The sequence below is a fragment of the Lutra lutra genome, chromosome 6 (assembly GCF_902655055.1).
Source record: "Lutra lutra chromosome 6, mLutLut1.2, whole genome shotgun sequence".
Taxonomy (NCBI): domain Eukaryota; kingdom Metazoa; phylum Chordata; class Mammalia; order Carnivora; family Mustelidae; genus Lutra; species Lutra lutra.
The window spans coordinates 29,642,178-29,666,502 of NC_062283.1; the positions used below are offsets into that span (position 1 = coordinate 29,642,178).

The following is a 24,325-nucleotide window of genomic DNA, read 5'->3' on the forward strand; positions in this document are numbered from 1 at the left end:
TGTCCACCACTTGGCCATATTCTTCTCCTGTGGGACATGAGTCAGTCACCTCACAGAACATCAGCATCAGACAAGGACACTCTGAAACCACAACATCACTCTGTGTCATTACAGACAAAGCAAGGCACTGAACAATCCACAAAATAACACGCATCTCCCTGTGTCAGCCGATGTGAGCAATCGCTGCTTCTTCACCATGACTGCTCTCTCCTTGCTCTGGTCTGCCTGCTGGAGAGCGGACTCACTGAGATGCTCAACCATGGGATTGCCCACATGTCCTGACAACACAAAGTCGGGAGTGGGCCCCTCTTCCACAGATCATCTCCAAAACTCCCATCCAAAGCCCATGTCCCTTAGGTTCCAACACCTTCATATTAAGATGCCCCACGGCCCCCAAAGGTGTGCGTTCTCTCTCACTGCAACAGAATAGATCCAACTTGAGGGCCTGCAAGTGCTCCTGGTGGTCTTGGTTGAAGAACAATAATGAATGTTACCCTTCTGACCATCAAATTGTGTCTGTGTCTTTTATTTTTTGTTTTTTTAAAGATTATATTTATTTATTTGGCAGACAGAGATCACAAGTAGGCAGGGAAGCAGGCAGAGAGAGAGGAGGAATCAGGCTCTCCACAGAGCAGAGAGCCCGATGTGGAGCTCAATCCCAGGACCCTGGGATCATGACCTGAACTGAAGGCAGAGGCTTTAACCCACTGAGCCACCGAGGTGCACCATGTTTGTATCTTTTAGTTCGATCATGACATGTGTTTGTATCTTTGTGAGTGTGTGGTTGACATGCAGATATTTCATGTTTTTCTTGATGGGTTTTCATCACTGGGCCGTGCTTAGAGAATTTCTTCATCTCAAAATTGTAAACATTTCATGTATATTTCTACCTCAGTAGAAATGAAGAGCACAGGGCTTTAAGGGTGAAGGGAAACACAGAATTGTTTGAATTTGAGCAAAAGTATGGGAAGGAGAAAGAAGTAGAAGATAATAACATAATGGAATCGAAGAAGTCCATCGTCTTCTTTATGACGTTTACAAGTACCTACAAAGCCTATGAGGTATCTGATACATGTGTGTTCAATAAATCCTCTCACCTGGGCTTGGTGAAGACTTATGTGTCTGCTTCTGTTTATCAGATGAACATACAAGACCCAAGACACCCAAGTAATAGAGATAACAAAGAGGTCCAGGGATGGGCATTTTTGAACACTTAATGACCTAGATGTGATACATCATGTTTTGGTTCATGTCTGTATACTTCAGCTGTTACAATGCATGGTAATTATACTTAGGTGCTGTATTTTAAGCATATGATATGTTTCAGACCCACATAGACAATCCATGTCTTCAATTTGAAGATAAATTTAATACGTATATGCTTATGAGTCACACAGAATCTTCTTTAAGGAGGATCCTGACAACTAAGAGCATTCTAGCTATGTACTGTCTGAATAGTAGCTATGAGCCACCTGTGGCTATTTAAATTCATATTCTTTCAAAACAATTAAAAATGCAACTGCTCAGCACACCAGCCCCATTTCAAGTGCCACCTGCATCTCAAGAGCCACATCCCTCTTGTGGCCACCATACTGGACAGCGCAGATACAGAACAATTCCTTCCGCACAGACTGTTGCATTGGAAGGTGCTGTGCTTCATGCTTTGTGGGTCTTGAGTCAGAGGCATGAGACACATGTAAACTGAGAAGACCAACATGATTTCTCTTACAGACAACATCAGATTTCTGTCTGGGATGTGAATACATAAGAAGCTGATGTGTCACAAATCAAAGTCGGTTATGCCTGAGTCTGGTGCCTTCAGGGGCAAACTGTCTCCAGTTACCAAAAGGAAATCCCTGTCCCTCCACCTCCCTTCCCAGACTGGGGACCCTCTCTGCCAGCTCATTTCCTGGAGGTGAGGTCTCTTCTAGATGCACTCAGGGGCTAGAGTCAGAGCTGAGTTTTCAGAGCAGGAAGTGCAGCTCAGGGAGAGGGATTCTGCTGAGTGAGGAGGAGGCCAGGGCAGGACCAGTGGGAGACTGGCCTCTTTTTTTTTTTTTTTTACAGAATGCCATTTTTACCTAAAGGAATGAACGGCACAAAACTTGGATTATTTAGACTAGGGCAATTGACCGACAGTTTCTGGAAAATGAACATGAAGTTAACCTTTCATGAAAATCAACTCATATACAACAGCTGAGAGTACTTGTTGCTTGATCAAATGTAAGCTCTCAAGAGAAAAATCAGAATTTTGGGAAACTTGTGATGTACCAATAAACTTGACAGCTTCCCACTACTGATCTATTGGGATCTGTGGTAATATTAAAACAAATATGACTTTTGATAATTCAATTTTAACCTCATCAACACTGGAACACATACATAACTTAGTTAAACAACACATTACTTTTTTAAAAATCATGCATTAGTACAAGATCCATTCAGTGTGCAAGATGGGCCTGTGGATTTTAATGCATCAGATGACAGAGTCAATGATACTCTTTCAAGTTCCACTTTGCAAATAACCTTTGAGAAAGTACAACTTGTGTCCTTTGAATACAGTACCTAAGATGAATAGCCATAATGATCTGAGAAGGTTATGAAACTACTAGTCTCCCATATTTGTGTAAGGTTGTACATTTTTTCATACACTTCAACCAAAACAACACAATAAAGGCAGAAGCAAATCTGAACATCCAGGGGTCTTCTAAGGAGACAGACAAGAAAGAGACTTGCAACAATATAAAAAGCAAGAACATCACTCTTCTCGCTATGCTTTTTATTTGTAGAAATAGTTATTTTGCATAAAAACGGTATTTCTGTTTTCATGCCATAGATTATTAATACGAATCTAAATGAATTAATGAATTTTTAAACTTGTTTTATTCCTACTACGGTAAATACTGATAGAGATAACCCACAGACACAAAATGATCCTTGGGATCCTCAGTCATCTGGGAGACTATGTAGATACCCTGTGAACAGAATGTTTGAGAATCACTGACTCACGCAGCTCCTGGGACACGGCTCAGGGGGACAGCGTGACAAAGAGCGCTCTGTGCAGTAGGTGAGGGGTCAGGGCAAAGTCCCAGGTCCCTGGGTCGCCTCAGCGGCCCCAAGGTGAGTCTGGGGTGGAGAAGCCCAGTGTTGGGGAATTCCCATCTCTCTGGGTTTCACTTTTCTCTCTCCCAACCTGTGTCACCTCCTCCTGTCTGGATACTCATGACACAGACCCAGCTGGCGCTCCCATTGGGTGCCGGGTTTCTGGCGAAGCCAATCAGCGGCACCGCGGTTTCGGGTTATAAAGTCTCCTCACCCGCCTGCGAGCCCAGCGGCGACTCACTGTCTCCTCAGACACTGAAGATGGAGGTCGTGATGCCCCGAACCCTCCTCCTGCTGCTGTGGGGGGCGCTGGCCGTGACCGAGACCTGGGCGGGTGAGTGCGGGGCGGGAGAAAAGGGCCTCTGCGGGGCGGGAGCGAGGGGACCACCCGGCGGGGACGCGGGACACCCAGGGAAGGTGCCTCTCCGCAGCCCCCATCCCCGCCCCAGCCTGTGCTTACCCCGTCCCTCCTCGCCTGCACCCTGCTCTCCCCGACTCGGTGCCCTCTCTCCCTGCCCTCCACCTGGGCCCCGCTCCCCGCGCGGGGAGGAGGGTCGGGCGGGGTCTCAGCCCCTCCGCGCCCGCAGGCTCCCACTCCCTGAGGTATTTCGACACCGCGGTGTCCCGACCCGGCCGCGGGGAGCCCCGCTTCATCTCCGTGGGCTACGTGGACGACACGCAGTTCGTGCGGTTCGACAGCGACTCTGCCAGTCAGAGGATGGAGCCGCGGGCGCCGTGGGTGGAGCAGGAGGGGCCGGAGTATTGGGACCGGGAGACGCGGATCTGCAAGAACGACGCACAGACTAACCGAGTGAACCTGCAGACCGCGCTCCGCTACTACAACCAGAGCGAGGCCGGTGAGCGACAGGGCCCGGGTCCAGGTCACGACCCCCATCCCCACCGCACCGACGGGCGGGGGTCGCCCCGAGTGTCCGGGTCTGAGCGTCACCCGAGTGTGAGGGACCCTCCCGCACCCCCACCCCCGTCCCCCATCCTTAAGCCCAAAGAACCGCGGGAACTTTTAGGCGGTCTTACTTTCTGTTTAACCCCCTCGCTGTCGGCCTGGGCCAGGGTCTCACAACATCCAGCGCATGTTCGGCTGTGACGTGGGGCCAGACGGGCGCCTCCTCCGCGGGTACTGTCAGGTCTCCTACGACGGCGCGGATTACATCGCCCTGAAGGAGGACCTGCGCTCCTGGACCGCGGCGGACACAGCGGCGCAGATCACCCGCCGCAAGTGGGAGGCGGCCGGTGCGGCAGAGCAGCTGAGGAACTACCTGGAGGGCACGTGCGTGGAGTGGCTCCGCAGGTACCTGGAGAACGGGAAGGAGACGCTGCTGCGCGCAGGTACAAGGGGCCTCGGGGCCTCCCTGATCTCCCCTCCCCTGGGGCTGGCTTCCCACCAGGAAGGGAAAATGGACTTGGTATCAGAACACCGACCTCCCACGGGTGGGGAGAGGGAGGTCCGCCTGAGTGTTCAGGTTCCTACTAGAGAGTGACTCAGCCAGAGGGCCGCTTTTCTCTAAAGGACAATTGAGGAATCTAGTCTTTCCCGGGAGACAAGTGGAGACCATCCCTGCAATAACCCATCAGCGGTTCCCTTTGACCCTGGCAGCCACCCTGGGAAACCGGGCTTAACCTCTCAAGGCCTTTTTCTCCACTACAACACCTTTGGAGGTCTGACTGGGTGTGTTGAGTCATTCACCCCCCACCACAGTCAGGACCGTTAGTTTGCTCTACCCCTTAAACCTACAGCCTCCTATCCTGGACCCTCTCCCTGACTCTAGAACTTTCCAGGATTAGAAGATCCCAAGGGCTGGGTTGGTGACTGGGTTTTGTGCTTCTTCCATCTAAACCAATACCCAGTCCATCTTCGAATGGTCATGTGAATGCCGTTTCAGTGGCCCATAAAGGTAAACCCAAGTGTGGATTTTCTGATTCTCTTCCTCAGAACCCCCCAACACACATGTTACCCGCCACCCCATCTCCGACCATGATGTCACCCTGAGGTGTTGGGCTCTGGGCTTCTACCCTGCGGAGATCACCCTGACCTGGCAGCGAGATGAAGAGGACCTGACCCAGGACACAGAGCTTGTGGAGACCAGGCCTGCAGGAGATGGAACGTTCCAGAAGTGGGTGGCTGTGGTGGTACCTTCTGGACAGGAGCAAAGATACACATGCCACGTGCAGCATGAGGGGCTGCCCAAGCCTGTCACCTTGAGATGGGGTAAGGAGGGTTTTGGATAGAGCCTCTTCTCAGGGAAAGCAGAAGGCCTTCTGGAGAACTTCAGCAGGGCTAGGACACTTAACGGAGCTCTGGACCCCTCACCTTCCCTCCATTTCCAGAGCCACCTCCTCGCACCATCATCCTCACGTTGATCATTGCTGGTCTGGTTCTCCTGGTGGTCACTGCAGTGATTGGAACTGTGATCTGGAGGAAGAAGCGCTCAGGTAAGGAATGGAGTGGGGTAGGGGGATGGGGATCTCAGGTTTCTTGTCCCACTGGGGAATTTCCTAGGTAGCAGACTGTCTTGCCTTGTTACTGGGAAGTACCATCGTCACAAATGGACTTGCCTGCTCTGGAGCTGATCACAAACACTCACTCTGTAGCAAACACTCGTGAAAATGAAGGACATATTTTCATCTTGTTAATTCTGGTGATGGGGACCTCATGCCCAGCAGTTATAGGACAAAGAGGGAAGTCCCTGCTGAGGACAGAGCTCCAGCAAGTCAGGTGACCCAGTGACTTCTCACCTCATTTTTCATGATTCCTCTCGTGTCCTGGGTGTTCAATTACAATTCTGGAAACTTCATTTAGAACCAGGACTTGGAGCTTCCTCTAGGATCTCATGGCCCAGCCCTGCCCCAGGCCTCTAACATGATATTTTTTTCCCACAGGAGAAAAAGGACCAGGCTACTCTCATGCTGCACGTAAGTATGGAGGGGTGATCCCTGAGACCCTTGGAAAGTGTAGACAGGACCCCATGGGGAGTTCATGCACCATAGCTCCTCCTTTAGTCTCCTCTCCTGTGAGCTCTGACCATGTCCTGTTTGTTCTCTCTTAGGTGATGACAGTGCCCAGGGCTCTGATGTGTCTCTCATGGCTCCTAAAGGTAAGACCCTGGAGACCCTGATGTGGGGAAGGGTTGGGGCACTAGGGACATTTTGAGCATGAGAGGGGCTTCTGCGATGTCCCCACTTATGGGACTGACCTCAATTTGTACATTATTTTTTTTCACAGTATGAGACCAGCTGCCTTATGGGGACTAAGAGATGGAAGATTTCTTCACACCCCCACTTAGTACCCCCACTTGGTGACATCAGCAACCCCTGACTTCTCTTTGTGCAGATGTCAGAATGTGTCTGTGTTCCTTTGAGCATAATGTGAGGACATGAGAGGATTTGCCCACCCTGCCCACCAGACCCCTCGCTATTCTGATTTTATTCTCTTTTCAGATGTGCTTTCCTGTTCAAGCAGGGCAGGGCTGGAACATCTCTATCCCTGTCTTAATTTCATGTTGGGCTGAGTACAAATGACTTACTTCTGTATTGAAAATGAGAATCCAGACAGGAGTTGTGTTTCCTAATTCTTGCCACGTGGGGTTGATGAGGTAATAAAAGAGGAGATTTGTAAAATTGAGACAGCAAATAAATGGAAGCACTGAGAACCTTCCAGAATCCGTGTGTTTACTGTGCTGAGTCTGTTGTAGATGGAGGCAGAAGGCTGTGAGGAAATGAGCGGGAATGGGGCCTGTGCCCATCGTGTGTTCAGTGCATCACGGGCGTGATGTTGCTTACCCCTCAGCTGGGTCATCTCTCTGCTCTGTGTCCTTGACCCTAGTGTGGAAGCTTGTCTCACCAGGACCTGTGATCTCAGGGACTTGGACATCACCTGTCACCAGGACCTGTGAAGGAAGAGCTTCCTGTGACTGGGTCAACCTCACCTCAGGCCTGGGTTGGGTCATAGCCTCCATTCAGGGGTGGGCTTTTTTCATTGTTTCTCTACAGCGTCAGACCGGCTCTCGCTCTTGTGTACGAGTTCTTGTCCCATTCTCCCTGGGTGACCCTGTCAGTTATAGGTGCAGGTGTCCTTTGGGCTGTGTTCCCATAGGCCTAGGTTGTCCCCTGCACACAGGAGTCTCTGGTATGGAGAGATGAACTTTCAGATTCATCTATCTCTTCCCCTCACTCTAGACCTGTTTTCTAGATTGTTCTTAAGATTCTGGAGCTAGAGGAGGAATCTGAAAGTTTCTCCTTAGTAAACATCAGTTAGTTTCTCTTTCCAGCTGCTCTGTCCTCTCTCTACCCCTAGTTCAATGATCCCAGTGCTGGCTTGGATCCAAGTTCATGGATCTATAAACCAGAGTCTAATGTAGATCTCTTTGTGGTTGGAGAAAACGACTCAAAAAGCCTGAGTACAGTGTTTCTGGAGAGAGAACTCTGTGTGCTGTGCTGTGCAGGAGAGATGGTGTGGGGGGAGGGGCTGAGCAGAGAGAGGGAGGGGAGGGCAGCCCTGTGAGGGGAGTGGGCAGCACGGATGGTGAGGTGGGTGCACGTGGGGCAGGAGCTGCCGCAAACAGCTGTGCCTGAGACTCAATCTAGAAGAAAGAGTCCTCTAGCTGCTCATTCATTCAACTAATAACTATCGAGTGCCTCATACAGGACATGCTATGTTTGCATCTGGGCACCTCAGTGAAGCTAAGAAGAGGGAAAATGTGCTGGTCTTGTGGAGAGTATTTCTAGTGTAAGGGGCAGACTACACTTGAGCCTCCGACAATGTGGGGATGGGGCAGTGACCCCCTTGTGCAGTCAGAAATCCAAGTATAGCTTTTGACTCCCTCAAAACATAAGATCTAATAGGCTACTGTTGCTGGAAGCCTCACTGATAGCATGAAGAGTCACTTAACACACGTTTATGTTACATGTAGAAAACAGTCTTCTAACAATGAATGAAGTTGCAAAAATTAGTTGGAAATCATAAAGATAAGGAAATGCATGGACAGTACCTACTGTAAAAAGTCCGCACACAGGTGCACACGCACCGTGCAAACCAGTGTCATTCAGAGGTGAACTGTGTATTATGTAAGCGCGGTAGTAAGGGAAGTGTTTAAGTTGGAAGTTGGCAGGAGCTGTGAGGAAGGAGACCCAGAGATCACCTGTGCTGAGATGGGGACATTGGCTCCTTTACTCCAGGGATCAGGGGAGCCTCACTAAGAAGGTGACCTCATCATGGAGGTCTGAGGATATTAGAAGGCTTTTGAGTTTTCTCTGAGTGAGGAGTGGAGTTACAAGAATGAACAGATCAATGGGATTGACTTTCTAAGCAGCACCTGTTTGTTGCTGGGAGAATCGAGAGGTGCAGGATGAGTGACCAGTGGGGGAAAATGTAGGAAACCAGTGCTGTGTCCCAGAAGGAGGATGTGGGCTGTACCTCTGGGGTGTGAGGAGGGAAGATATAGGAAGTGGTTGGGTGCTGGATATTCACAGATGGACTTTCCTAACGAATTCATTCTGGGTGGTGAATAGGAGGAATCAAGGAGGGCATCCAGTATTTCAGACTGCAAGTAGAAATGTGGTGTGCTTTCCTTGGATATGGGGAAGATTCTGGAAGCAGGACATTGGGAAAAGCAGCATCACAGGCATCTAGTTTAGGCAGGTGGAATCTGAGACAACTATTAGAAATGCAGTGAGGTTGGCAGTTGGATACAGAGTGCAGGGGAGGAGAAATATCCGGATTGGAGAAAGAGATTTGGGAGGTGACAGCATATACATGATGATCAGAGCCTTCAGCAGAGATGAGGTCACCAAGGGTCGAGGGCCATAGGAGAGAAAGGAACAGGACCAAACCCTGGACTCCTCAGGGCTAAGCAGGCTGACCAGAGCGCACACCCAGAGTGCAATGCACTGTCTGGTTCTGCGTCTAGAAGGCAGAGAGACCAGGGAGGCCCAGCTTTCAGTGTGCACAGGAATTTCCTGGACTATGAAGGTCTAGACAGTCTGGGGTAGAGCATGGATGCTGGGTTGATAACAAGGTCGGCGCTGCTGCTGCTGGTCTTCAGATCCCACACTGAGTAGCGAGCACAAGAAGCAGGATCCTCACATGTCCGTGCATCAGCCTCTCCTGTAGGGCTTATCACGTCAGTGATTCCTGGGCCCACACCCAACATTCTAAGCTGGGGGTGTCTGGGGAGAGGCCTGAGTATTTGGTAACAAAGCCACATGCAATCCTGTGACTCCACCAGACAGAGAAACACTGAAGTGATTGATGAGAGCCCTCGTTGTGGGAAGGGGTTTTACAGACACATTTAAATGGTTTTTGCGGGGCATCTGGGTGTCCCACTCTTGGTTTCAGTTCAGGTGATGATCTCAGTGTCATGAGAACTAGCCCACGCTGGGTGCTGCACTTAGTACAAAGTCTGCTTGAAATGTCTTCTCTCTCCCTCTACCCCTCCCTGCCTCTCTCACATATGCTCACTCTCTCTCTCTCCCTCTCTCTCTGTCTCAAATAAATAAATCTTCAGATGTCTTTTTGTAGGAAGGAAAATGCAAGACATGCTGGGAGATGCATTTGTTTCTCTCCTGTGGGCACAGCCAGGTAGCAGACTGAGGAAGTTATCAGCTCTTCATAAGAGTCTGAGTTACTCATCTTAAATGTCATCTTAAATGTCTGCATCACACAAAAGGAATTATGTGACATGATGCATGTGTTAGCTAACGTTATGTTTGTTATCACTGTGCAATGCAGAAATGTATCGATCAGCAGGTTGTACCCTAAACTCATACAATGGTGTATGTCAATGATATCTCTATAAAGTTGGTTAAAAAAAAAATGCCTGAATTCTTGCTCTTGGAAAGTCTTTACATGGGTTTCTGACTCCTTGTGATACATTCATACAGTTAAGAGAGACTCCGGGAAGAGAGAGAATATATGGGACCTTGTTTTATTTCCAGGAAAGCCTCGATACAGGATTGAGACTACACAACTGGGAGTAGAATCCACACTGGACCCTAGACGGAGGCCCACAGACAACCAGCGCCTGCTACTGGGTATCGAGGCCACTGACTCCCCTGAGGGAGGCCACTGGACCCTACAGCTGGGACTGCTATTGCTGCTGCCCCTGACAGCTGCATGACATGACTGTGGACCTGCTTAGACCCCCTGTGCCTAAAGCACGGATGCTGTCCCAGTGTGTCTGTCACATGTCCAGAGTCAGAGTCTGGCAGGTGGTCACGTGACTGTTGAAGCTTCATGTCATGTCCACCTGCTGGACTGTTTGGCAAAGTGGGTTTCCCTCTCTGTGGTTGGAGGTGTCTATGCCCCCAACAAGATTGTTGACATATGGCATTCCTGTATGTGGGAAGAGAGGTACAAGTTCTGGGAATAGACATTGGGAACCAGGAATGGAAAAGAGTGACAAATTTCCACATTTGGAGCAGTGATCTGAGACTAGAACTTGATCTGGACACTGTAGGCACTCAAGTCTGCTTGGATGAGGAGTGACTCATAAGTGGCATCTTTCAACTAATTCCCTTGATGGTTGTTATGAGCCCAGGTTTGTCCACTCCAGTCCCTACTCACAGATAAGTGGAGTAGCATTGTTGGGTCATGAAGTGATTGCTCAACATGTCTTCTCCCGGCCTTTGTCCCTTCCTGGGATTAAAAACCCAGATCTGTATCACTTCAGATGATCCTCATATACACACTAAAATTCTATATTTCTTCATACATGCACATATTTCTGGGTATCTATATTGTTAGATTTTATGTGGCCTCCACAAAGGTCTGAAAAACCACTCCATTTTAGACACTGTCCTACTTCATCTCTGGTCCATGAACAGCTAATGATCACAGTGTTTCAGCAGATCCAATGACGTGATATTCATGCTCAGTTTTGCTTGGCAATGACCAGTCTCAGACAGGAGAAGGTGAAGCTTTTTGGTAACACTCACTTCCAAATTCTGTGTGTACTTTCTGTGGGCAGAGTCACAGTTCCCAGACCAGGGCTGGCTCACAGGAGACACAGATCACCACTGGTTTAGGTGACTTACACTCTAGCACCAACTCGGGTGCCTAAAAAAGAGCAGAAATGAAAAATACTTACTGAGGATTCCATTTCCACCTTTGCAGTAGACTAAGGTTTAAGGCTGCCCTTCTCCACATGAGGTGATGAACACTGGTGTTATATGCAGCTGACGAATTATTGAACTCTACATATGAAACTAATGATGTACTCTGTTGGCTAATTGAATTTAAATTGAATTTTTTAAATAAGCTGCCTCTTCTCCCCAAAATGAAAATGATAGAAAAAAAAATAAAATCATACAAAAGTGCAGAACAATCAAGAGAAAAATCATTTAGCCCAAAATTTATAAATGGGCCATAAGCCCCAGAGAATAGTTGTTCTGATCTGTAGAGTATTTTTCAAATCTAGAAAATCTTAGCTTGGCTTCTCAGGCTCAGGAGCTTCATAGAGAGGAGACAATGCCCAGAGCTGCTTCATGTGAGGAGCAGGAGAAACATCCCCTCCCTGAACATCTGGGAACCTGAGATTCACATCCTCAGAACAGGGTGACACAAATCAAATCTGTTCTACCTTCAAGTGCAAGGACATTCTAAGGAAATTTGCCTTTAAGTCAGGAAAAGTGAGTAAACAGCTATTTCAAAAATTTGCAGACACAGACTAAGCCATCTGTGATTTGTAGTCCAAATTTCCTTTACCATTGGCCATTGGGTCAAAATAACTTCATTTCATTAGCTTAGTTTATAATTGTCCTGGATTGGTGATGCCCCCAAAATTTTAAGAAACAAATTTCTCTAGAGAAATCTCTATTTAACCTACATGTCATAAAACTTATACAGAAAATTACACAGAGGAAAAAAGCAACTCATAGAAAGAAAAGTAAAGGTAAAATGGAAAAAAAAATGATTAAGCAACTTTAGAAAAAATGAGTAGTAAAAAGCTCATGAAACTTCAATATTGGAACCATAAGATACAATATAACAGGACCAGGATATGATATAAATATATAAAGATACATTATTTGAATATATATTATGGATATGATATAAAGAAAAAAATTACAAAATTTAAAATGTAAAAAACATGGCAAAAGCAAAAGTGCCTCTTAAGAAAATAACTACAAAATAAAGTGGTTAATGATTAATAATGAAAATATTACAGTTTGTTCACTGAATAAAAATTTATCAGTAGGGCGCCTGGTTGGCTCAGTGGGTTAAGCCGCTGCCTTCGGCTCAGGTCATGATCTCAGGGTCCTGGAATCGAGTCCCGCATCGGGCTCTCTGCTCAACGGGGAGCCTGCTTCCCCCTTTCTCTCTGCCTGCCTCTCTGCCTACTTGTGATCTCTCTCTCTGTGTCAAATAAATTAATAAATAAAATCTTAAAAAAAAATTATCGGTAAAAGAAGAATGAGTGGAGGGGCGCCTAAGTGGCTCAGCTGGTTAATCATCTGCCTTCTGCTCAAGTCATGATCCCAGGGTCCTGGGATCAAGCCTAGCATCAGGCTTCCTGTTCAGCAGGAAGGCTTGCTGCCCTTTCCCCCATGCATCTGCTGCTCCCCTGCTTCTGCACTCCCTCTTTTTCTCATCTCTCTTAAAGAAATAAAATCTTTTTTAAAAGAGAGAGAAAAATTAGGGAGGCATGGAAAACAAAAAGCAAAAGGTAAGACAGCAACATAAATCCAACAGTGTTAATATTAACATTGCAAGTGAGTGACTTAAATAAATCAATCAAAGTGCAGATTGTTAGCCTGAACACAAAACAAGATCTACCTATGCTGTCTACAGTAGACACACTTGATCTCAGTTACAAACAGATTAAACTCAAAGGGATGGAAAAAGTTATCTCAGGCAAACAACCATAAGAAAGCTGGAGTGGATACACTCATTAGCCAAAGGGGACTTTATAGTAAGGGGGCACCTGGGTGACTCAGTTGTTAAGAGTCTGCCTTTGGCTCAGATCATGGTTCATTGAGCCCCCAAATAGGACTCCCAGCTCAGTGGTAAGCCTGCTTCTCCCTCTCCCCCTCCCCCTGCTTGTGTTCCCTCTCTCACTGTGTCTCTCTCTGTCTAATAAATAAATAAAATCTTTTTTAAAAATTTTTTTAAAAATGCTAGTAGGATAGTGCTCGCTTCGGCAGCACATATACTAAAGTTGGAACCATACAGAGAAGATTAGCATGGCCCCTGCGCAAGGATGAAACACAAATTCGTGAAGCATTCCATATTTTTATATCATTCTCAATGGAGAAAAACTGAAAACTTTTCTGCTAAGGTCAGGAACACAGCAGGGATGTCCATTTTCACCACCTCTATTCAACATAGTACTAGAAGTCCTAGCCTCAGCAATCAAACAACAAAAAGAAATTAAGGGCATCCAAATAGGCAAAGAAGAAGTCAAACTATCACTCTTTGCAGATGATATGATACTATATGTGGAAAACCCAAAAGACTCCACTCCAAATCTGCTAGAACTTGTACAGAAATTCAGTAAAGTGTCAGGATATAAAATCAATGCACAGAAATCAGTTGCATTTCTTTACACCAACAACAAGACAGAAGAAAGAGAAATTAAGGAGTCAATCCCATTTACAATTGCACCCAAAACCATAAGATACCTAGGAATAAACCTAACCAAAGAGGCAAAGAATCTATACTCAGAAAACTATAAAGTACTCATGAAAGAAATTGAGGAAGACACAAAGAAATAGAAAAATGTTCCATGCTCATGGATTGGAAGAACAAATATTGTGAAAAAGTCTATGCTACCCAAAGCAATCTACACATTTAATGCAATCCCTATCAAAATCCCATCCATTTTTTTCAAAGAAATGGAACAAATAATCCTAAAATTTGTATGGAACCAGAAAAGACCTTGAATAGCCAGAAGAATATTGAAAAAGAAAGCCAAAGTTGGTGGCATCACAATTCCAGACTTCAAGCTCTATTACAAAGCTGTCATCATCAAGACAGTATGGTACTGGCACAAAAACAGACACAGAGATCAATGGAACAGAGTACAGAGCCCAGAAATAGACCCTCAACTCTATGGTCAACTAATCTTGGACAAAGAAGAAAGAATGTTCAATGGAAAAAAGACAGCCTCTTCAACAAATGGTGTTGGGAAAATTGGACAGCCACGTGCAGAAAAATGAAATTGGATCATTTCCTTACACCACACACGAAAATAGACTCAAAATGGATGAAGGACCTCAATGTGAGAAAGGAATCCATCAAAATCCTTGAGGAGAACCCAGGCAGCAACCTCTTCAACCTCAGCCGCAGCAACTTCTTCCTAGGAACATCGCCAAAGGCAAGGGAAGCAAGGGCAAAAATGAACTATTGGGACTTCATCAAGATCAAAAGCTTTTGCACAGCAAAGGAAACTGTTAACAAAACCAAAAGACAACTGACATAATGGGAGAAGATATTTGCAAACAGCATATCAGATAAAGGTCTAGTATCCAAAATCTATAAAGAGCTTATCAAACTCAACACCCAAAGAACAAATAATCCAATCAAGAAATAGGCAGAAGACATGAACAGACATTTCTGCAAAGAAGACATCCAGATGGCCAACAGACACATGAAAAAGTGCTCCACATCACTCGGTATCAGGGAAATACAAATCAAAACCACAATGAGATACCACCTCACACCAGTCAGAATGGCTAAAATTAACAAGTCAGGAAATGACAGATGCTAGCGAGGATGTGGAGAAGGGGGACCCCTCCTACACTGTTGGTGGGAATGCAAGCTGGTGCAACCACTCTGGAAAACAGCATGGAGGTTCCTCAAAAAGTTGAAAATAGAGCTACCTTATGACCCAGCAATAGCACTACTGGGTATTTACCCTAAAGATACAACTGTAGTGATCCAAAGGGGCACATGCACCTGAATGTTTATAGCAGCAATGTCCACAATAGCCAAACTATGGAAAGAACCTAGATGTCCATCAACAGATGAATGGATAAAGAAGAAGTGGTGTATATATATACAATGGAATACTATGCGGCCATCAAAAGAATGAAATCTTGCCATTTGCAACGACATGGTTGGAACTAGAGGGTATCATGCTTAGCGAAATAAGTCAATCATAGAAAGACAACTGTCATATGATCTCCCTGATATGAGGAAGTGGAGATGCTACGTGGGGGGTGTGGGGGGGGTAGGAAAAGAATAAATGAAACAAGATGGGATTGGGAGGGAGACAAACCATAAGAGACTCTTAATCTCACAAAACAAACTGAGGGTGACCAGGGGGAGGGGGATAGGGAGAGGGTGGTGGGGTTATGGACACTGGGGAGGGTATGTAATATGGTGAATGCTGTGAAGTGTGTAAACCTGGCAATTCACAGACCTGTACCCCTGGGGCTAATAATACATTATATGTTTATTAAAAATTAAAAAATTATTTTTAAAATTGCTAGTAAGATAAACAGGATCATTTTGTAATGATAAAATGGTCAAGTCATCAGAAGATGAAAAAAACTCTAAACATATATTCACCTAATAATTCAACACCCAACTTCTTGTAGCAAAACTGACAGAAACTGAGAAACAGACAATATGACAATAATACTTAAATTTCAATATACCACTTTCAATAATGGATAGAACAACTATGCAGAGATCAATGAAGATAAAGAAGACTTGAACCATACTATAAAACAACAGGGTAAGTCGGACATGACTTGGTCACTTTTTTTTTTTAATTTATTTATTTGACAGAGAGAGATCACAAGTAGGCAGAGAGGCAGGCAGAGAGAGAGAGGGAAGCAGGCTCCCTGCTGAGCAGAGAGCCCGATGCGGGGCTCGATCCCAGAACCCTGAGATCATGACCTGAGCCGAAGGCAGAGGCTTAAACCACTGAGCCACCCAGGTGCCCCGACTTGGTCACTTTTAACACTGATCCTACTCAGCAGCAGCCAGGGGACACCTCATCGGCCTAAAACAGCCCAATAGAAAATCAGAAAGACAGTGGATGGAACAACACTCAAGATTAACAACACCTCAGGTCAGCCTGTTTTCACCCTCAACAACTGGCTGAAGAGTCAAAGAATTAACAAATCTCCAAAGAAAAGGGGGAAATGTTAGGGCCAATTCAATGTTAAAACCTGTTTAACTATTAGGGCCTACTTAGCCAGAGTGACTCCATATTGCCTAGGTAGCCATATTGTTGTTTACATCCACAGACATCATTCTGGGAATAAATGCCCCAGTAGTTCCTGGTATGGTTCCAGGTATCGATTCCGGGAGTAAACGCCTTAACAATAGAAGCCAAGTACCTTGGGTCTGCAGTTATGCCCTATAAAAACAGCCTGTGAGATCAGGAAGGGGTCGCTCTCTTCCGAGGCGGCACTGGCTGGTCAGTCTGACTTCTAATGCTTGGCATAGAATAAGGCTTTGCATAACTTTCACTTTGTCTCAGTCTCATTCCTTTGATGACAGACCCCAACAACATGTATAGAACATTCCAGCCATGAACAGAATATACATTCATTTTGAATGCACACACATGGAGCTTTCTAGAAGATAAGCCATATGCTAGGCCATTAAAAAACTCAATGAATTTAAAGGGGTAAAAATAATGCAAATATCGCAGTGGCATGACACCAGAAATAAATAACTGGAATGAATTTGGGAAACTCACAATATGCAGAATTAATACACTTCTACATAATCAAAGGTCAAAAACATCAAAATGGAATCAGGAAATACTTTGAGATTAATAGAAATGAAGACAGAGCATACCAACCCCGAGGGGGTCTGACTAAAGCAGTGCTGAGAGAAAATATATAGTTGGAACTGCCTGTATGAGAAAGAAACATCTCCTATCAATTACCTGAACTTCCACATTAAGTCATAGGAGGAAGAGGAGCGAACTAAAGCAAAAGCAGGCAAAAGGAAGGAAAAAATAAAGATGAGAGCAGAAGTTAATGAAATAGAGAAAAGAGAATAAAATAACAATATAGGAAACTAACTGAATCAAATGTGATCCTTTGAAAGATAAACCAAACTGACAAATCTTTAACTAGACTCACTAAAAGAGAGAGAGAGAGAAATGACCACCTTACTGGGATCAGCAATGAAAGAGGTGATATCAGGACTGACCACACAGAAATAAAGAGAATTAGGAGGTTATGATACACAATTATATGCTAAAATATCAACTTGTTTCTATAAAATAGATGAAAACGCAGAAAGACACAAATGACTAAAGCTGACTGAAGAAGAAATAGACCATCTGAATGTACCTATAATGAGGTAGAAGATAGTCAATTGTATAAACTATTCCACATAAAAGCCCAGTTCCAAATGGCTTCACTTGCGAATTATACCATATGCTGAAAGAATTAATGACAATTCTTTACAAACCCTTCCCAAAAAAAAGAAGAGGGAACCCAACTCATTCTATGAGGCTAGGATTATTCAGATACCAAAACAGACAAAGATATCACAAGTCAAGAAAACTACAGACCAATATCTCTTATGAATGTAGACTCACACACACACGCGCGTGCGCACACACACACACATCTCAACAAAATGTAGCAAATCAGACCTAGCAACATATAAAGTTAATTACAAGCCTAATGAAATTTATTCTGGGAATGCAAGATTGGTTAAACATCCATATAAATCAAGATAAAACATCATATTAATATCCTCAAACAAAAGCCACATGCTTATCTCAACAGATGGGCAAGAAGCATTTGACAAAATCAGACACCTTCTCATGATAAAAACTCAACTACTAATAGAGGGAATTTCCTCAGTCTGATTAAAGGCATTTATGAAAACCCTTAAGCTAACATTTTACCGGGACACCTGGGTGGCTCAGTTGGTTAAGCAGCTGCCTTCGGCTCAGGTCATGATCCCAGCGTCCTGGGATCAAGTCCCACATCGGGCTCCTTGCTTGGCAGCGAGCCTGCTTCTCCCTCTGCCTCTGCCTGCCACTCTGTCTGCCTGTGCTCACTCTCGCTTCTCTCTCTATGACAAATAAATAAATAAAATCTTTAAAAAAAAAAAAAAAAGCTAACATTTTACCTAATGGTGAAAGACTGTTGGATTTCCTCCTCAGATCAGCAACATGAAATGTTCACTCACCACTTCTATTACACATTGTGCGGGGGGCGGGGGGGGGGGTGCCTGGGCAGTTAGGTCAGTTAATTGTCAGCCTTTGGCTCAGGTCATATCCCAGGATCATGGTCCCAGGGTCCAGGGATCGAGCCTGCATGGGCTCCCTGCTCCGCGGGAAGAATACTTCTCCCTCTCCCTCGCCTGCTCTCCCCCTGCTTACTCTCTCTCGCTCTCAAATAAATAAAGCTAAATTAAATTTTAAAAAGGGAAATGCCAAATGAGGTTGTCAGGTTGGCAGCTGTGTTTCTGAAAACTGGATTCACCTCTTGATGAGTTCAAGGCAAAAGACTCAAATGAAGCCAAAGAATAGGGAAAGGAAGGCTTTTCCCACTCCCTCTGTCCCTCCCCTCTGCTTGTGCTCACTCTCTCTCTTTCTCTCTCTAATAAATAAAATCTTTTACTGACACATAAAGGAGAACACCGGGGAAATTTCTGAAAGCAGCGTCTCCCTGAACAACACACTGGGGAAGTTTCAAGCTGAAGGTACAGATGTCATGACTCCTCTGATGCAGGACACCTGACCCTCGGTTGGAACCGCTGTCTCTGCTGCTCCTAGCACCTGGATGACACTCGTGCTACTCAGGCCTAAATGTCTCTGCACAGACGTGGCACCAGAGCCGGGAGCCCTTGGCTGCCATGTCCCATAAGACCCACCTCCAAGCAAGTGAAGATGTTAAAGATAACTTTTCCAGAGGAGAAATGGAAAGTACAGACTTCTAATAATATCTACTGAAAATGAGACACTTGTGATTGGACAATGTAGTCAGCGTTCTGATTGCAAACAGCTGTGCTACATGGTATTCAGGTTAGACTCTCAGATGCCCAGGGATATGAGTGTATATTCACCATCTGGTCTCCAGAACATTCTCATGATCATTAAAATATGTTGTATGCAGGAACAAGTGGGACTCTGAAAAAGGAGTTTGGAGGGGGCCACATTACAGATGAAGTGTTTGGAACAGTAAAGGAAGATGCATCATTACACGGATATAAAAAACACAATCTTCTGTCACAATCTTCTCCTGCCCCACTGACCGCAGCTGAGGAAGAATCACGACAGATCAAAATTAATGAGGCACAAACTGACATGGGTGCGGACACGCAGCATCAAACACTATAAGGAGTAACATTTCCTATATCTCGAGAAGCTTTTCAAGGTTTGGAAACATTAAGTAACAGACAGCTCAACTACATGCAATTGGAAATAGATATGAAAGATGAAATTATAATTTTGGCCAACACAACAAAGATAGAACTGAAAGACTTGCCAAGGAGGAGTCCCAAGGATTCAGCACGCTACCATTTCTTCCTGTGGAAAGATTCCCATGAAGGAGACGATTTTAAGTCTATAGTTTTAAATTTATTCAATGCCGGGATACACATGCAGTATGAGAACGGATGTTATATTCTAGTTGCGAGAGCCCTCTGCTAGAAACTGTAGAGAGACAACTACAAATGGACGTCATTAAAAAGATCGAGATAGGGTGTTTAGGTGGCTCAGTCAGTTAAGGGTCTGCCTTCAGCTCAGGTCATGATCTCAGGGTCCTAGGATGGAGCCCCACGTCTTGTTCCCTGCTTAGCAGGGAGCCTGCTTCTCCCTCTCCCTCTGCCCCTCCCCTCTGCTTGTGCTCTCTCTCTCTCTCTCTCAAATAAATAATATCTTTTTAAAAAGAAAACAAAGAAAGATCCAGAGAGAAAATGGAGATGAGTTGACAGCAGGCTTCCTTTATGAAGAAGAACACCCAAAGCAGCAGGCACATAGCAAAGTTTTGCAAAACCGAAAGGTCCTTCAGCAAAATTCAAAACTCACTAGGGGTCCAGCTGAAGGTGAAGCCACTGCTGATCAAAATCATTATATTAAGGATTCCAATACTAGTTTTTTAAAAACAGCTTTTGGTACAGGAGAACTGTTACATCACTGCATGCAGGTCAGCTCACTGAGCTGTTCACTTCTGTGTATTTAAAGTCAAGGTTACAGAAGACTATATAGGATGTGCTATTAATTTTGTCATTGTTTTTTAAGAAGTATTTTTTGACTGTTATCACCTTTTAATGGAATTCTGGGCACTGTCCTCTCCATTAGAGTGTTTTCCCAACATTATCCAAAACCCCATGGCTGTATCAGGCTCAGGATTGTCTTTTGCCCGTAGGGTTAATTCTAATGTTTATGTTGGTGCATAGTGTAAGGGCCTGTCCCTCCCAGAGGAACTGGCTTGTGGACCCCGGATGTAGGGGCGGGGCAGTCTGGGTGGAGACGTCCAATTGGTGGGGCGAGTGTATATCGGGTGAATTGGGATTCAATTGGCCGCCTGTGTAGGGGCGTGGCTCAACCACCCCCATAAAGGTTGGTCTGCGAGGCTGGCTGGAGCAGAAGGAGAGCCGTCAGAGGAAGAAGAAGGAAGAAGCAGCAGCAGAAGGAGAAGAGTCAGGGGAGCAGCAGCAGCAGAAGAGTTGGCGGGAGCAGAAGAAGAGCTATAACAGCTCTTGTAAGAGCTATAAGCGCCGCCAGTGGCACCGAGGCCAGCGGTCCTGCCCACACACTGCGACCCTCGGCAGCGGCGCCACGGGGAACGGCCTAGACACCAGCAACCTCACTGTGAACCCTGAGCTGCTGCCTCGCCGGAGCTGTGTCATTCCGGGGAGCGGCTTCATCTGGGAAGAGGCCTCCTCGGTGAGCAGCCCTGCAGGAGCAGCTTCATCAGGGGAAGAGGCTTCCTCCAGAGCGGCCTCACCCAGCAGCCTTGTCCGGGGAGCAGCCCTGTCGAGGGAGCAACCTCATTAGCAGCGGCCTCGACTGGGGAGTGGCCTCGTCAGTGAGCGGCCTCATCCAGAGTGGTGGCCTCCTCTGGGGAACAGCCTTGTCAGAGTGGCGTCATGGGGAGCAGAGTCTGTGTCATCCTTGTCATCGTCGCTGTCGTCATTGCCTCTTCGTCGTTGGGAGCGGCCTCGTCCTGGGAGCGGCTTCCTCCAGAGTGGCCTCTTCTTGGGAGCGGCCCTGTCTGGGGACCGACCTCACCAGCAGCGACCTTCTTGGGAGTGGCCTCTTCTTGGGAGCGGCTCCAACCGGGGAGCGGCCTCATCTGCAGAGCAGCCTCCTCCGGAGCAGCCTTCTTGGGAGTGACCTTGTCAGAATCGTCGTCATCGTCGTCATCGTCGTCTTTTCGTAAGAAACAGCCCTGACCGGTCAGTTTGATTTTTGATGCTTGGCATGAAATAAAGCTTTGTTTGATTTTTGCTTTATATCAGTCTCGTTCCTTTGATCACGGACCCTAACACATAGCAGTGAAAAAATGGAACAATGGGAAAAGCCCCCATGTTTTGGACTTACCAACTCATGGCCAGTGGCCAACAGCCAGACCACATGGTCAGGCAGAAGGACAATGGAAACATGGTCTATTAAAGGAATAGCCACATGGGGTTGGGCCCTTGCTCGTTATGGGAATTTGTGGTGTGCATCAAAGGAGGACATCTTGATGCCCATCACAAGAACCACCTTCTGAGTTTGGAAGTGGAATGGAATGGAGGAGTGTGTTTCCTGGTGTCCTCTCTTGGGGTAGCCACCTAGGGCAGGGAAATAAGGGGACTGGGGGGTGGGGCTGTGGCAATGCAGGGAAAGGCTGAAACTCTATAGTTCACTTGCATCTTCTGTGGCCCAAACAGAACTGCTCTGGCTGCCAACCAAACACCAGAGAGAGCTAGGAGGCCAACCCCCTGGTAGGAAAGCCTTGAATGTAGCTGACAAGTCAGAGCCATAATGGTAACCCCAAAGGGCAACAAAAGGGCCTTGACAGGAATATGTATTCTGGATTGTACTTTGCTCACCCAGTGGTAGATGCAAATGGTCAGAGTGCTATTAAAACAAACAAGCAGAAAACAGAGCATAGACTCATGTTGGGGCCCACAGTTTGGACAAGCACAGCAGCCACACATAATGTCCCTTCCAATGGCAGAAAGTGAGGTATAAATGCAGAGAAGTAGAAATAGTAACTGAGGGTAAAGGAGGGGATATATTCACTATGTCATGAGGAAAATCCATAGTACATTAGCGCCTCGGAAGAAGTGTGAGCAAGAGATGACACTGTCTCTTAGCTCTGCCATCCCAGACCCTGAAAGAGAAAGCTGTGTGCTCTGAGAACATTCCTGCTTCTGGAACCTGGCAACACTGAATGGACCCAGCAGACCTGAGAGGCCTTGGGAGACATTGTCCTCCAGCAGGAAGATGGGCTGACCGTTAATGACCAGATGGGCCGCAAGTACTGGGCCAGCATCTCTGCAGTTCCGGTCCCACCACTACAAGGAACCTGTGCTCAAAGACCACAGCGTGGCTGCAGGATAATAAAAATATGTGGTCTTTGTCCCCAGTTCGTGGCACCCAGCTCCCCAGCCCTTTGGGATCTCCTTAGTGATAAGACTGTCACTGGTACTCTAATGAGATGACTTGGCCAAGGGTCTTAGACAGTTCAGGTTGGGGCTGGTGACCAGGAGGACCAAGACATGACTAGAGAGTTGGAGCCATCAGCCTCACTCACCGATCTCTGTGGAGAGGCTCTGGAGGCTGACCTCCATCCCCGACAGCCAGTGACTGAATCAAGCGTACCTATGTCATGAAGCTTCCATGAAGACTGCTCCACAGTGGGGTTCACAGAGCTTCTGAAATGCCAAACACGTCCATGTGCTCCGAGGGAGGCACATTCCGAGTCCACGGAGACAGAGGCTCCCGCACCAGGACCTACACGCCCCCACACTCCCGAGCCTCTTCATCTGGCTGCTCGTGCGTGTCCTTGTAATAAACCATCATAGTCAACATGGAGTTCTCCTGAGACCTAGGAGTCCTTCTAGCAAACTACTGAATGTCCAGGGTACCCCCAACTTTGTAGCAAACTTGAACAACAGTGCCGGGCATGTGGGAACCTGAAAGTTGAGACTTGCCCATGAGCTGAGGGCAACTTGCAGGATGAGTCCTCCCACCTGAGCTCACCCCAGGTCGACAGGGTCAGGTGTGGAATGAATCAGAGGACACCCAGGTGGTGACAGGGAATCAGAGAGCTGGTCAGTTGGGGGAAGAAACCCTCTCTGCTCCACAAAGAGAAACTGAGAGTTAGAGCAAGCAAGTAACCTGCACCTCATCTCGTCCAGGAGCAAAGGAGAAGCAGAACGGAAGCCTGTCTATCATGTCCGTCCGCCTGCGACCAGCTGTTCAGGGTCCTGTTGAGGAAGGAGACAGTGGGCCCAGCATGGAGTCACAGATGCCACATGCCACCGAGATCGTCAAACTCAACCTACCGCGGCTTCAGCTCTCAGGTTCCCATGTCCCTGGCACTGTCGTTCAAGTTGGGCAGCGGTCCCGTGAACGCTGACAGATGCTAAAATGTCTCACCCCAGAACATCGCCACACACGGGAAATAAACACATTCACATGACACATCGGTGCACACAGACCACTCACGTCTTGCAGACCCAGGGTTCTCGTTCTTCAAGAACAAAGGAGGGCAAATTTGCCCTGAGCCATCAGGCCACCAGCCCACTTCGCCATTGCCCATGTTTGTGAGTGAGAACTGCAGTGGACGACAGCTGGGACTGATCACGTAGTGTCAGGGGAACGAGAGGACAGCTGTCATTTATTACCCACTTGTTCCCTCGGCCAAACCTGAGCACCTACAGAGCACCAGGCCAAGCTGCAGCCTCAGATCTGTGCCCCGAGAAAGACAGTTAGGCATCCTCTCTCCCCCAACACCCCAGTGGCCTTCCGACATGAGGAGAATTCCACAGTCAGGGCTTCGGAAGAGACTGCCTTCCTCCATAGAAGAGGAAGACCTGTTTCCCCCCCACATCCTTCCAGTGGGACCCGGCCTGAGGCTCCATCAGACAGGGGAGCACACGCTGGACTTGACTCACGACCTGGGGACAGAGAGAGGCTGCCAAGGTGCACGGTGTGTTTGACAAGGGGCATGAGTGGCAGTATGTACCCCAGGCCCAGGAGCGGCCACAGTGGCCCGTGTTCTGACCCAACCGAGTCAGCGGTGCTAGTGGTGATCACTGTGCCCTCAGCAGAGGCCAGGGTTC

General features: G+C 46.8%; 1 protein-coding gene, 1 non-coding gene and 1 pseudogene across 2 annotated transcripts; all 3 read left to right on the plus strand.

Annotated features, from left to right (window-relative positions):
• Positions 1–3,207: 3,207 nt before the first annotated feature.
• On the plus strand, positions 3,208–6,777 carry LOC125101804 (DLA class I histocompatibility antigen, A9/A9 alpha chain-like). Its single transcript, XM_047732295.1, has 8 exons — positions 3,208–3,436; positions 3,690–3,959; positions 4,174–4,449; positions 5,054–5,329; positions 5,449–5,553; positions 6,001–6,033; positions 6,168–6,215; positions 6,355–6,777. Exons 1-8 carry the CDS (start codon positions 3,223–3,225, stop codon positions 6,402–6,404), a joined length of 1,272 nt encoding a protein of 423 aa, XP_047588251.1. The 5' UTR covers positions 3,208–3,222; the 3' UTR covers positions 6,405–6,777.
• Positions 6,778–13,244: 6,467 nt separating this feature from the next.
• LOC125103361 (U6 spliceosomal RNA) lies at positions 13,245–13,351 on the plus strand. Its single transcript, XR_007128367.1, has one exon. It is a non-coding gene; the product is annotated as a U6 spliceosomal RNA (small nuclear RNA).
• Positions 13,352–19,125: 5,774 nt separating this feature from the next.
• On the plus strand, positions 19,126–21,429 carry LOC125101554 (twinfilin-1-like; annotated as a pseudogene).
• The last annotated feature ends 2,896 nt before the right edge of the window (positions 21,430–24,325 follow it).